Source organism: Notolepis coatsorum (assembly GCF_963971535.1).
Source record: "Notolepis coatsorum genome assembly, chromosome: 12".
NCBI lineage: Eukaryota > Metazoa > Chordata > Actinopteri > Aulopiformes > Paralepididae > Notolepis > Notolepis coatsorum.
The window spans coordinates 32,436,901-32,452,400 of record NC_140176.1 but is presented as its reverse complement, the minus strand read 5'-3'; the positions used below and the strand labels follow the sequence as shown (position 1 = coordinate 32,452,400).

General features: G+C 44.3%; 2 protein-coding genes across 2 annotated transcripts in view; one reads left to right on the top strand and one right to left on the bottom strand.

Moving 5' to 3' along the window:
* dok6 (docking protein 6) overlaps window positions 1–15,500 on the bottom strand; it is a gene marked incomplete at both ends in the record, with an annotated part of 666,878 nt that overhangs the window by 239,999 nt on the left and 411,379 nt on the right. The window lies entirely within an intron of this gene.
* rttn (rotatin) overlaps window positions 1–15,500 on the top strand; it is a 213,431-nt gene that overhangs the window by 71,571 nt on the left and 126,360 nt on the right. Inside the window, exons 19-25 of the mRNA XM_084326661.1 lie at window positions 3,404–3,575; window positions 3,885–3,984; window positions 4,529–4,614; window positions 8,496–8,613; window positions 10,817–10,913; window positions 12,024–12,089; window positions 12,824–13,015. Of these exons, the coding sequence (XP_084182787.1) occupies window positions 3,404–3,575; window positions 3,885–3,984; window positions 4,529–4,614; window positions 8,496–8,613; window positions 10,817–10,913; window positions 12,024–12,089; window positions 12,824–13,015 (831 nt within the window). The remainder of the gene's footprint in view (window positions 1–3,403; window positions 3,576–3,884; window positions 3,985–4,528; window positions 4,615–8,495; window positions 8,614–10,816; window positions 10,914–12,023; window positions 12,090–12,823; window positions 13,016–15,500) is intronic.

The window sequence follows — 15,500 nt, the reverse complement described above, 5'->3', positions numbered from 1 at the left end:
TGTCTAATGAACACACTAGACAAATATCAAGATGTATCCATCTGGTGGACCAATTGCATGCTTTCGCAGAGGACAAGAAGCCTTCAGTCGACTCTTTCAGACATTAAGCACCCCCCACAGCCCAAATGGAATGATAAAAAAAAAGAAAAATTATTATTATTTTTTTTAATTCAGGGGGTAGTCTAGTTCATAGCAGCCGCGGTCCTAATTCAGCAGCGAATGCATATAAGGGAAACACTGGAGTTAGTACCATGTTTTGTGTGCGTGAGGCTGTTTTGACGAGTTTGACATTCAGTCTCAGGGCGGCTGTTGCTCAACGCAGACGACTTGTCTGGTAGTCAGAATTACACCACCGTCTACCGTCTCTATTACCACCGTCTACCGCTATCAGGTGATGTGCTCATCAACTCATCTGAGATCTCTTTGAGGCTTATGTAAAAGCCGTTCCTTAGTCCCACCCCATGAATATTGATATCTGGAAATTAACTACAGCCAGCAGCCAAAAGCGGGTATATTTTTGGCCCTGGATGGTAAGTTTCTCTAATCTACCAACAGCTACTTTGGCGAAGCAACCGTTGTTTGGAGTCTCTTCTTTAGAAACAGAGTTGGCAGGTGAATCCACTGGTCTCTCTGTGCCTCTGGCCATTGGCCAATGAATGAAAAACGTTTGTTTTCTCTGCCCTGGAAAGTGCAGTTTAGCCTGTATTGATGTTATAATCAATCCCCCTTTGACTGTGTGGTAGAGAATGTAGTCAGATGGCTTGGTTTGCAACCCCATCCAAAAATGAATATCCTTATGATATGAGTTGCAAAACCTGCATACAGTGGAACCTCCATTATAAACATGTTGTTCAAGTGTCTTGAACAAATATATAGCAATGTGCATTATTGGTATGTCCTTGTTGATTAGTGTAATTTAAAAACCAATTACACTGTAGGTGCCAACTATTTACCTCCATTCCAAGTGGTCTGGGGTTTCTAGGGGTCTCTGGGGTTCCTAGAGGTTTGGGGTACCTAGATGTTTAGGGTTCCTAGATGTTTAGGGTTCCTAGATGTTTATGGTTCCTAGGGATCTGGGGTTCCTAAAGGTTTAGGGTTCCTAGGGGTCTCAGGTTCCTAGGTCCTCGCGGACAAGCTCAACACCTTCTACGCTCGGTTTGGTGTAGACAGTGGCGCTGCTGGCTCTCCGGCTAGTGACGTCACTGGCGCGCCGGCTGTTGTGGAGGGGGGGGGGCAACCGCGAGGGGGGGGGGGACGCTCTCTCGTTGTCGGAACACAGTGTGAGAAGAGCATTTATGCAGGTGAACACCAGGAAGGCTGCTGGCCCAGATGGCATAACAGGACGTATACTCAAGACCTGTGCCAACCAGCTGGCCCCTGTGTTCACCGTCATATTTAATCAATCACTGGCGGAGTCAGTGGTCCCTGCCTGCTTCAAGAGGTCTACCATCATCCCTGTGCCGAAGAAACCCTCCCCAGCATGTCCAAATGACTACAGACCGGTGGCACTCACCTCTGTGGTCATGAAATGTTTCGAGAGGCTGGTCAAGGACCACATTTGTGCCTCCCTCCCCAGTGATATGGACCCTATGCAATTTGCATACAGGACAAACAGGTCCACCGACGACGCGGTCTCCCAGGTACTGCACAGCACCCTCTCGCACCTTGACCGTCAGAAGGGGGGCTATGTGAGACTGTTGTTCATTGACTACAGCTCAGCGTTCAACACCATAGTCCCCACCAGACTGGTGGACAAGCTGATCGAGCTAGGTCTGAGCTCCGCCCTGAGCGCCTGGGTACTGGACTTTCTGAGCGAAAGACCCCAGGCGGTCAGGGTGGGGGGTCAGACCTCCAACACCATCACCCTGAGCATCGGGTCCCCCCAGGGCTGTGTTCTGAGCCCCCTGCTGTACTCACTCTACACACACGACTGTGTGGCCAAGTTCAGCTCCAACTCCATAGTGAAGTTCGCAGATGACACGGTGGTGGTGGGGCTGATCTCGGACAACAACGAGAAGGCCTACCGGGAGGAGGTGGAGGTACTGGAACGCTGGTGCCAGGACAACAGCCTGCTCCTGAACATTGGCAAAACCAAGGAACTGATCGTGGATTATAGGAGAGGACAGCAGGGGACACACACACCACTGATGATAAACGGGGCTACCGTGGACAGGGTGAGCAGCTTCAAGTACCTGGGGGTCCACATCTCAGAGGACCTGACATGGTCAACACACATAAGCACAGTAGTAAATAAGGCGAAACAGCGTCTCTACCACCTGAGACAGTTAAGGAAGTTCAGAGTATCGGGGAAGATACTCCAGTCCTTCTACTCAGGAGCTGTAGAGAGCATCCTGACCGGAAACATCACTGCCTGGTATGGAAACAGCACGGCACAGGACAAGAAGGCCCTACAGAAAGTGGTGCGCTCAGCCGAGCGTACCACGGGTATTGCACTACCCCCCCTGCAGGTTCTATACAACAAGAGGTGCAAATCCAGAGCCTGCAGGATAATGAAAGACCCTCACCACCCCAATAACAGCCTGTTTCAGCTGCTGAGGTCAGGCAGACGCCTGCAAATCTCAGCTACTAGGACAGAGCGGTTTAGGCTCAGCTTCTTCCCCCAGGCCATCAGAGCCATGAACAATGTACATTGAGTGCTCAGAACATTGAACTGTCCACACACAAGCACACATGAACACACACACGACACGCACACTGTGCACGCTCACACACGAGCAGCCACTTAACACTTTAGCATGAGCGGGCACACACTCGGGCCGCACGCACCCTCACTTATTGCCAAAAGGAAAGGCCACTTTAAATTAGTATTAGCAACAGTAACAGTGTATTGCACTACTATTACTACTACTGTTAACTGCCAACTGTTACCCGTCATTGCACAAATTTATTGTTACCTGCTACCTGTTATTGCACAATTTTATTGCACACATTTTTTGTATTGGATTCTATTATATGTTATATGTTGTACCAATTGCACATCGTTGTGGGCAAGACCACCCGCATTTCATTGTATATCCGTATGCCGTGACAAATAAAACTCTTGACTTGACTTGACTTGACTTGTTTAGCGTTCCTAAATGTTTAGGGTTCTTATGGGTCTGGGGTTCCTAGAGGTTTAGCGTTCCTAAAGGTTTAGGGTTCTTATGGGTCTGAGGTTCCTAGAGGTCATGTTCCTAGAGGTTTATGGTTACTAGGGTTCCTAGGGTTCTGGGGTTCCTAGGGTTCTGGGGTTCCTAAAGGTGTAGGGTTCCTAGGGGGTTTGGGTTCCTATGGGTTTGCAATGTTCTTCTTTACTCTAAAAACTCTTGACAGATACCAACCAAGACCTCAAGAATGATTTTCTAAACGTTGAGTTTAGTGAAGTGCTCTTGTTAATCACCAGGGTAAGGATAGCAGCGGTGCAACACATCCTGCCCCACCTGACCAGAGCTGAGGGAGCCGATGCAGCCCGGCCAGCCCTGGAGCCCCCGGTCCTCTCCTCCCTGCCCTCTCTCTATTGCCTCCCCAACACCATGGACGTCAGCCTGGACACCAGCAACAAGTCTTTCCTCAAGGCACGGCTGCACACAAAGACATACACACCCAATGATCCGCACAATCAATCTGTAATTGTTTTAATTGATTGTAAAATGTTTTATTATGATTGCACTTATCATATATTGTATTGTGTTATTGTATTCATTGTTATTGGAAATTAGGGCGTGTCCTCATTCAATGATTTTTCAAGTTGAAATAAAGACTGGATTTATTAATATATAGACACACACACACACACACACACACCATAGCCCACACACACTACTGTGTTGCTAATGTTTTCTGTTTTGTTTGTGTTTGTGTGTGCGTGTGTATGTGCCGACTAGGTGGAGTCAGTGGAGAAGCTGTTTGGAATCCTGACCTCTGACACCGTTGACCTGTGTCTCAAAAGGGCAGCTGCTGAACAGCTGGCTGTAGTACTACAAGGTCAAGTAACCAGTAATACATCTTTAATAAAAGATGTAAAAAGAATCAGTGTATCTAGGTCTGCCCCCTATAACTAGTAATACCAGAGCTGATACAAACCAATTCTAGGTTTACTAATTCCAAACGAATCAACTAATGGCGGAATCGTCAATAGACAAAAAATGATAAGCAGGTAACTCTGTGCTGAATTGGAATCGGTATATATATATATATATATATATATATATATATATATATATATATATATATATATATATATATTCCTGCATATTCTGCATCTATTCCTGTATACATACAGGAATACTGCTCTGTTCGCACCTTTCGCAGAGAAACTCTCGACTAGACAGACAAGGCTAAAGGAACAGGCTTACATCCTCTTTGATGGAGAAACACAGAGTCCTCTTCCCCTCAAAGCTGAAACTCTCCACTAATACTGCAGTGTTCACATATTTGTTTTTGGGGCAAACTCGGGTAAATAAATCCTTGAGGAGTATGCAAATGTTGTATCGTCAGCATATTGAATTATCTCCTTATTTCCCCGCAGACGCAGCAATGCACTCTGTGCTGAAGAATCTTGGCATAACAGACAAAGTCATCGCTTTCATTACCGAGAGTGTAAATGGCAACAAGGTAACGATAGATAAATAAATAAATAAAAACAAAACAAAGCAGAAAGCGGCATCGGCAAAGAGCTAAATGAATGAATGCGTAGCGGAAGGGCTATTGTTTCTAGACAAAAATAAAAACAAAACATAAAAACAGTGTGGATGTGATGTATATCCATATATATATATATATTTATAGTGTGGATGTGATCTATATCTATATATATATTTATAGTGTGGATGTGATGTGATATATATATATGGATATACGTGCATGTGTGCGAATGTATGCGGTACTTGACGTTTGTCTGCGTGTGTGTGAGTGTATGCAGTACATGACATATACTGTATATATATACTGTATATATGTGTTTGTGTGCATGCTGATTGTTGGCGGATCGTTGCTGGTTACAGACAAACACTTGCTTGTCTGGATATACATCACATCCAGAGGGATAAAATTTTCTGATTTAATAGTTTCTTTTTCATGGGAGTACATGGAATGTAAATAAATTGTCCTGATTTTGGTTAATTATAATAAAATCAATAATAATTACTTTATTGTACGAATGCACCGATACTGGTATCGGATATCAGGCTGATACCAAGCTAAAATCGGTATCAGAAAATGTCCCACAATACTAAATTCCTATACCAAGAAACGTGTGTAACATGAAATAAAATTAAATCACATAAAATCATGTTACATCTCTAATGGAGAAAATTATTATATTTCAATATTTTTTGTGAGTGGATGGTATCTAAATCTAATAAGATTCGGCGATGGATCGTATTCGATAATGAACGTTTAGGACTCTGTATCGGCAGTGGAAAATGGGGTATCGCTACTGTACATCCTACTTAGAGGCGACAGTGGACCGGGAGGTAGAGTGGTTGTTTGGTAATCGGAAGGTTCCCGGTTCCATTCCGACTCCTCCTGGCAGCGTGTCGGAAGTGTCCCGGTGAGCAGGTTGGCACCTTGCCTGGTCGCCTCCGCCGTCAGTGTGTGAGTGAATGTGAGGCATAAGTTGTAAAGCTCTTTGGATAAAAGCTGTTATATAAATGCAGTCCATTTACCATTTTACATCCATGCTTTATTGTCCCACGAGGGGAAAGGATTTCACTGCGTTTGAGACGTCCTGTCCACTTAGTGCAGCTCATCATCCCCAGGGCTCACATTAGAGACCAACGGTCCAGCAGGTCTGTTCTTAACAGCCTCTGTCCACCAGCGAGCAGGTAGAGGGCTGTCAGGGGCCTGGGCTCGTCTCAACCCTTCATCGCCTGCAATACGATAAGATAAGATAATATATTCCTTTATTGATCCCCTTGGGGAAATTCGGGCATCATAGCAGGAGGGGGGAGGGAAGGTACAGTTATGGGCAGGGTAATAGTAGAAAGACATACATATAGACAATCAAATTAGATCTGAATATAAAGATAAAAATAGACAGTGTAAACAATATACTCCACGTTGCTCGTGGAGTTTACATCGAAACAGCACAACTCGCAAGAGGCGTTGTCACAGGCTGTAGAACGCAGGGCTGAAGAGCTAGATGTTTTTTTTTTCAATTTAAGGTGGGGGTATCGGGCTCAGCCCCTCCCTTCCAGCTGGAGTTGAAGTTATCAAATGCGAGCGAAATGGCGAGTCCTGGCTCTAGGCAGAATCACGAATAGTGGTTTAACACATCTTGCGCCAAAAACTAGTTTACTCGTTATTGCCCGCCAATCGAATAGCGCCAACAACGAGTTTACTCGTTTTTATGATAGTTATTTCCTTTATTCGCTATTGGCATTCATAATTCATCCAGGAAGGCTCCGGGAGCCAGCTGGACCCTGTCTGATATTTCAACGCCTCAATACCGCTGCTTGGTGGATTTCGGGCGAGTTGCACTCCACTCTAAACCGGATGTGGCGCTCTGTGCATCGGGGAAAATCCTCCGGCAGAAATATCTTGTAACGTGGATCAGGATACATACTAAAGTGCATGGGATCGCTTTCGAGACGCAAGAATCAATATGCTTTCTGCGTTTATTGCGTCATACAAACGGAAAATGGATCTAGCAGATCGACATCAAATAATTGGAAAAAAAATTATCCAGACGCATCAACCACAGGCGTTACACTTCACCAATGAGAGTCTGCGCTGGCGGGTGAAAAGAGGTTGCTGGCTGTCTCCTATGTGACGGAGGAAGCATCTGATAGACTTCAGGACTCCCTAGACCAACCAGTGGGGGGCACATGCGAGCAACGCCCAGGAAGGGGAGGGGGGAATTGGCATAATGACAAAAAATTGGGATGGGAGAAAGATTCTGAGAAAAACAGGAAAACTGGATAATTTTTTTTTTAAAACATACTTATATTCACGACCGTACTAACACGTGTATGAATGGAAAAATATAACGTTCCCACATCCGGAACGATAGATACCCGATGTTGAATGGGCCATAGTAATGTCGATATAGCTATAATATTTAAAAAGTTATAGCCCTGCAAAGAAGGTGAGCCACTTCATAGGGTTACAGCACTGGCAGAGAGTGGTATAAGATGGGCATACTGCGTGGCGCAGAATGTGTTAAGAGAAGTAATTTTTAACGTGATTAATTAGATTACACGTTGCGCATGTTATGACTTTGAATGTCTGCCATTTCCAGCAGAAAAGGCATACAAGTAACAGCAATACGATGCGTCGATCGTGAATATGCAAATCGACAGAATTTCAATAATTACTTCAACATGGTCGACGAATCGTGACAGCCCTAGTGTAAACAAAGGTGCAGATGAGGGTCTGTATGCCCTATCGGTTATATTATACGTTACAATAATGTGTGTGTGTGTGTGCAGTATCTCCTATATATATATATATATATGTATGTATGTATTTATGGCGACCCACCAGAATATCAAACCGGTCCACCACAAATACATTCCCCAAATTGATTTATACAATATAACATATTGACCTCGCATCGGGCAAAAATGGGGCTATTTTTTCACTTTGAGTGCTAATGAAATGGAGTAACAGAGGTTTGAACACACTGAGGTAAAAGTTTTGTGTACTCACATTTCTGTTTAGTGGTCGCCAGATGCCTGTTTTTAAGTTCCAGTTGAGAGGTAGGAGCTGGAAAACATAACGGTTCCGTAGCCTGCAGTCTTATGTAGTACAGGTCCCAAGTTTATCAAAATCCCACGTCAAATTTGTGTTTCACAAAGGCCGCCCACTTCCATTCATTCAGACGCACAAGTCAAAACAAAGAGCTTGTTCTCTTCTTCTGCCCCTTTCTCCTTGCAATCAGCGCTCGTCTGAGCAGACTCTTTCGGAGCAGACGCTCCTTGGCTACAATGGTGGTCAATAATTTTCACCATTAGCAGCGACTGTTCAGTTCAGGACCGGTCACAACCGGACGTGGTCACTCGCCCGAGCGGCTTGTCAAATGACGCTCACCGGATATTTCGTCTTGTAACTCGAGACTCTAAGCACGCAATAGGTTGAGTGAGGTGACGATCGAAAGGCAGCAAATTCAACTTTCCAACAATGTTTTGGTTGATCGGCGAAAAATGCAGCCCGAGCCGGCAGACGAGCGCAAAGTGCCCACAGCGTGTGCGTGAGTGCGTGGAGGCCCGCTGTCGGGCCGTCGGATGCTTAAGAGGTTAATAATGTTTGGTCTTTTATGTAGAGTCCTTTCTACTGCTCACCAGTGCATATTCCCAGCCTGCCACCACTACACACACCTGTGGGGAAACCTGTGTGTGTGTGTGTGTGTGTGTGTGTGTGTGTGTGTGTGAGTGAGAGAGAGAGGGAGACAGACAGGCAGAAGAGAGTGTGTGTGTCTGTTCATTCCTTGTTAGTAAACGTAGCGTGTGTGTGTGTGTGTGTGTGTGTGTGTGTTTGTGTGTTATATCCCCCAGAGTGTGGACTGCCTCCTGGAGCCGTGTGTGTGCATCCTGAGAAAGCTGGCGTATGCCGATCCATCCCTAAGGCACAGGCTGGCAGAGCACCCCCCCCTTCTCCTCACACTGCTCAGAGGTACGTCCACATGTATGGTTTCTCCCTGGTGTGTTCCATATGGGCACCCCCCCTTCTCCTCACACTGCTCAGAGGTACGTCCACATGTATGGTTTCTCCCTGGTGTGTTCCATATGGGCACCCCCCCTTCTCCTCCCACTGCTCAGAGGTACGTCCACATGTAGGGTTTCCCCCCTGGTGTGTTACATACTGCCTCCGCTGCCTCCCCACCGGGACTAAGCAATGGGGGGGCTGAGCGGCTTAGCTGGACAACTTGCCAGTGACATCTATTGGTTACAACTTGAAACGCAGGTGACCGCGTGTACAATTTTCTTGACCTCTCATTTGATTGAGGAAAGAAATTATTCAAATCGATCTTCATTTGAATAATCCAATTTTATTTAATAAAATCCCAGATCAATCTTTAACTCAATCAGTGCCAGCCATTAGACGCGGGCCGCTGTAGCTGGGCCAAGCGTTAAAAGATATGACTGCGTGACCTTGTTTGTAGAGCTAAATCTATATTCTAGCCATGGATTCAATATTATAGTAATTTGACACTGTGTTTCTTCTTCTTCAAGATGCAAAAAAGAGATCATTTTCCATGCATACGTTCCCGTGTTATACCATGGTGAATATAAATATGGTTTACAGCGGTATGGGGTAATTCCTGAAAGGCTGCGTAATAGCCATAGGCCAATTCTACTATTTGCGTTGGCGTTTCTTGGCTATACACGCTAGTATTCCCAAATCAAATCTATACAGTAGGTATTATGTTTCATCATGAATGCATGATAGTAGTTTCTGATTATTGATTACTAGTAACGGCATTAGTATTGAACGCTAAAAATGCAGATCAGCTGGATCGGTATGAAAACCTTGCACAATCAAGCCAGAATTTACGTCAGATGATCCTTACCTTTGATCGGGAGTATTCCAAAAATAATATTCCAATTGTTTGATCGATATCTACTCCATCCGATTTCCATTTGGCCCACGACATAACCAACCACAGCATATGCATCAGATGTCCCGTAGACGTTTGGATGCGACCGATTGAACCTCTAGCCTTGCCGTCTACTGGAAATCTGTGGAAAAAAAACCTTTCGGTGTAACACAGGGTCTGGAACAGGGTTTACTGCAGCTCGATACCGCCACCTGGGAGAATCTGGCCGGTACTGCGCTCTCTGCGTCGCACTAGGCCTTCTAACGGCAACATACGGGTCCCTGGCATTGAATAGGATATTGAGTAAAAAAAAAAAATCTTAACTGAAATATCCCCCCTAACCAAATTTTATTAAATCTTTATTTTAATTTTTTTTAACTTCTTTTTATTTGAGAAACGGGTGTACAGCAGATACATGCCCCACAGCACACGGCAATTCTCTCACCCCCTGGTCCCTTCCCCCACCCACGGCAAACAAAACTAAATCAAGACCGGACAATAATAAAATTTAAATAAACAACAATAATTTAATTAAACCTGAATCAAATCGATTCTGGAGATCAGTGGTGATATCCAGCCCTCCATTTGATAGCTGTCTTGTCTGACTTGAGGATGAACATACTAGCTTGCTCATGTTACCATAGATAAGATATGAGATATGATATAAGATATGCCTTTATTGATCCCCTTGCGGAAATTCGTGCATCATCACAGCATGGGGTGAGGGGAGGTACAGGTATGGGCAGGGTAATAGTAGAAAGACATGAATATAGGCAATAACATGAGATCTGAATATAAAAATATGAAAATAAACGAAGGTACAGATGAGCATCAGTTATATTATACATTACAATAAATATAGGCAATAAAGGATTTTAATCTGAATCTAATACTATGAGTAAGAGTAAACAGTATACACAAGGTGCAGTATACACAAGGTACCCTAACTGCCATGATATAGGTCATGCAGGTCTGTGTTCTATGTAGCACGTTCACAGGGTAACGGTCGTTAATGATCTCAACACCAGCTTAGGGCTTTGTCTGCAACACAGAACACTTATATTCTGAACAAATCACATTTCCCTGCATAACTTACTCTGAAGGTTAACAACAACAACAACAACAACAACAACAACTATATTGTTACAGTTCAATATCTAACATATTTTGGCACACAGGTGCTCAGACTCAAAAACAAACATTTTAAGTGTATTCAGCATTGATGATGGAGTGTGTTCAGCACCTCTATGACTCAGCGTTGTGTCTTTATCATTGCAGCTTCCTTGTTGCTGAAGGACAACAAAGGCAATGGCAGCGAAGCGGCAGTGTTGATGTGTCTGCTGCTTTTTGATGACATGGCCAGAGTTGATGTGTGGTAAGTTAGTGTTGTCACGATACCAACATGTTGACTTTGATACCGATACCAGTATTACAATATCGGTTCTAAAACAATACCATGGCAAAAACCTAAAATATCAGGAAAAGTAATGGAATATAATATTAGATGACAGAACATGGAACATTGTTTATAAACGGTGTCGACACGCAGTGTTGACGTGCCCACTACGCAAAGCATGCACTCTCTCTCACACACACACACTGCTCCGGTCACGCATCCACTCAACTCATAGAAAGTACAACATCAGGCTATTATTCTAAAAGTATCGATACTAATAAAATGGTGTATTGGACTGTTTTTAACAGCTGGGTTTCGCAATACTTTTCTAGTATCGGTGTATCATGCAACCCTAGTGGTAAGAGTTTTTTTTCACCCTCTGTGTTTTCAGATTCTACCAAATTTTAGCATTTTGTTTTTTGTATAGTGTTGGTCTTTACTATTTTTTATTTTTTTTTCTCCCCTTTTTCCTCCGATTTTCTCCCATCCCAATGTTAGTCGTTATGCCAATTCCCAATCCCCTTCCTGGTCGCTGCGCACTTACCCCCCACAGTCGGTCTGGGAGAGTGGAGGCTACCATGTGCTTCCTCCGACACACGTCCAGCCAATCAACCGCTTCTTTTCACCTGGCAGCGCGGATTCTCACTGAGAGGGCGTAGCGTGTGGAAGGATCACACTATCCAACTTAGATCCTATCCGCGCTTAGCAGGCGCCCCGACCGAACTGTAGGAGTCGCTGTTTACGACCCGGACCCACCCCGCCAGCTTCTCCCACCCTCTAATACTGCCAATTGTATTAGTGTGAACGGCCAGCCAATCTGGTGACAACCCCGGAGCTGTGAGCTGGATTCGAACAGGCGAATCCAGCCGCTCCGGGGTTGGTGACGAACGCAATCTCCGTTACGCCACCTGACCGCCCCGGTCTTTACTCTTTTACGTTTTACTCTATGAAGCAAAATCTCAGGAGGGTCATACGGAACCTAGCATTTCACTGTAATGTACATGTAGCTTATATGTGATGAATAAAACAAAACGTGAAACTTGAACTTGATTCCATATTTCTCTTGTCGATACTCTTCCTTCTCCTCAGGTCGGACCAATCCAGCGCCGACGTGGCCGTCACGCCGTTCTCCCTGCCCGTGTCGGTCATACGGAGGTAATGAGCTAACGGGCCTATCTCAAGCCCCGCCCTCTCACCTTGATCTTCCCATCACAACTGTCGCTTCCCTCGGACATACGAGGATGATTGATTGGAGGATCAAGAAAAGAGGGCGGGGCTTAAGATAGGTCAATTGAAGCAATGGACCGCTGTATGTGACTGTCGTTTAGGGCTTGATATCGAAAAATACAATTCACTAAGATGAACAATGTGTTTTTGTCTTTCACCGTTGTCAGTGGTTGTGTTCATTTTAGCACTTGATTGGTTGAGAAATAAGACACATTTTATTTTAGTAGTTTAAAACCTTTGTCAATCACGTTGTACGTGTTTTAAACTTTTGTCTCGCCTTGTTGTCTTATTGTTGTGATTTTATATGCTGTGTGATTTCATATGGCTGATTTAGCTTATTTCTGTATGTACACTCGACGTGTAAATGAGGGAAAAAGGTTTGGGAAGTGGGTGGCGGCTCTGGAGAAGGGGGTGGGGGCCGGGGGCCGTGGGGAGGTGTGAATAACAAAGCCTGGTTTGGAGGAGGTGAGGTGAGACAAAAGGTGAGGAAGACAAAAGGTGAGGTGTGAGGAAGGGAGTGAGGAGGTGGGATGAGGGGGAGGTGTGAACAGAGACCTTAGAGGAAAATGTCCACAGCAGCTAACGCCAAAAGAGCCCTTTGTTCACTCCTCATCATTTTACCCACACAGCGTCTGAACGTCCCGATCCGTTTCCTCTCCCAGGTACAACATCCCGTTCCAGGTGGCATCTCACCACGCGGTCAGCCCGTCCTGCTGCGTCCTGCCCCCGACCTCCGACCTGTTGACCCTGCGCCCCACCCGCCACAAGCTGCAGCTGGCCTGGAACACCGCCTGGCACTCTGGGACAGACAACCTCCTGGAGGAGCTCCGGGGCGTCCGCAGTGATGTCAGCGAGTGAGACCACACCCCCCTTTTTAATTTTTTTTTACTACAGCCACACGGTGGTCACTGAACCATCGAGCTGCAAAGAAAATGAAAACATTTTCTTTGTATTATATTTACATTTAGTCATTTAGCTGAACGCGTTTATCCAAATCAACTTACAAGTTCCGTATGACAAGTCAGCAGTAAGGGTACAACTCCTACAACTGAGTAACAATGTTCATCAAACAGTGCTGAAACCTGGGTGCTGCAGTGTTGAGTGCATAGTAGTAAAGACATATTAGTATAGTAGGAAGAGTGCATGGTAGTGTAATGGGAATTATTAAAGGACAAACGATGAGCCGTTTACATTAATCATTCTGAGTCATTATTAATAATAATAGAAAGGTTTATTTAATAAAGAAAGTTCATGACAGCGTGGCCACGCTGCCAGGCCAGTCACCCGCCAGAGACAGACATGTTTACCCACTAGCGTCTGACAGGGGACTGACCCAGAGGCTTGGTCAGACATACAATTGAATACATGAAATGACGTAGAAGAAAACAAAATGGCTGGTTAGAGAAATTAATAATACGACTATGTTATGGCTAAGCCTGGAAGGAAAACAGCGCTCCATCTTACAGTTCCCATGACCTTGGGTTCTGGCTCTATGGCTGGTAGAAACAGCAACTTCGTTATGACTGAGAAAATGATAGAGTAATCTTAAAGAGACATACACACATTAACCAGTAAATCTGGTCGGACTGAAACTCAAGCTGTATGACATGATAAAACAACACAGATCCATAATGACATGATAATATTTCCACGACAGTAGTATAAGACAGTAAGAAGGTTAGTGGGTGTTTTTTGTTAGTTTTTTTTCTTCATTTCAGATATTGATTGAAGAAGTGTGTTTTTAGTCGATGGCGAACGATTGGTCGGGTTTCAGCTGTTCTAGCTGCAGGTTCTGGTCGTTGCGGTGATGTGAGCGGAGAAGTTCAGCCGATCGCCAAGGACTACACCAAGGTTCTTGGCGGTCAGGGACGAGGCCACGGCTACATTTTTCATCTCCATTTTAGGTTAGGGTGGGACGTGAGGTTAGGGTTAAGATTATATTATATTCAAATGTATGTATTGTATTGTTCGATACAAATTTTTTTTTACGGTATATAGCATTATTATACATACTATCATACAGAGTTATATGGGTAGACTATAGTATGAGGTAGGTAGTTATGATTATTATGATTAGTAAGGTAAGGGTTTGTTTATGAATTTAGGTGAAAATTATGGTGAATTTCCCCATTGCAGCTTGGCCAACAAGTGACGATCCACCTACACATGCCAAGGGTGTTGTAATAATGTTTGAACTACCTGGAGAGAATCAGGTCATTAGTTCTCACATAAAACATGAAGGAAAGAAAGCCTTGAAAGCAATAACTATACCGGCGGGGTATTAAAAAGTCTTACATTTAATTTGCACTAGTATAACACGTTTGGGGGGGCAGCCCGGCTGTCGGGAGATGAAATAATATGAAATATGTGACCAGGCACAGATAATAGGGTCTTGTTAAGCAAGCTTCGATTTTATTTACATTATAATGAAAGTACAGGTTCTTACCTTCAAAATAAGCCATCACTTGGTACAAATCGGGCGGATACATTTAAATCTATGTCTTATTAATTTAACAAAGATGATAACACAATAGCCCGTTTTGAGCTACAGAGCTTCAAAGGGGCTGTTGGCTGTTCTCTTAAGATGCATGCAGAACTACAAATACCCACTGGCCTTTGCCACCTAACCCCTCCCCCACCTAACACATTTTCCAGGTAAGAAGCATTCACTGGTAGGGTGTAGCTGCGCAAAAGTTACCATTGCTCAGCGTATGTACGCTGTCTCTACGTGTTCGGGAGACTCGGGTGCATAAAAACCTGATTATGATAATCTCTCTACCACAACCACAGCCCGAGCTGTGAGTGAATTACGCGAAGGAGAGCAGCGTTGTCTCAGAATGGATTTTGGTGCGTCTCCTCTCCTCATTTCTGTACGTCTCCTCTCCGACACCATAGACAGAAAGTACTTAGCCAGTAGCCACTCCCCTTAAGACAGCGTCCCCTCAGACGCTATAGATTTTTCACACAGCAAGGAAAATAATACTGTCGGACAATCTAACAATAATTAACATATTTACAAGTCATATTAGGTTTTGCAAATAAGGAGACATAGAGAACATTTCAAAGCACTCGAAATTGGCAATATCTCCATTTCGACCTATTTCTGAATTGCGTGACATTTTGGGGTTTTCTGAGGAATCGTGAGCTCCTTAACAAGACAGGTTAGACTGTAACGGGTCACATAAATAGAAGTGTTATGTATCCAAGTAGTTGTATTTTTCAGGGCTACTGGGAGCTTTGTGCATCTGGCGAGAGTTTGTATGGTAGTGGTTTAGCTAGTATGGTCGTGAAATTGGTATTACATTAGGCTCTAAATGTAAATGGTATTAAAACGGTCTT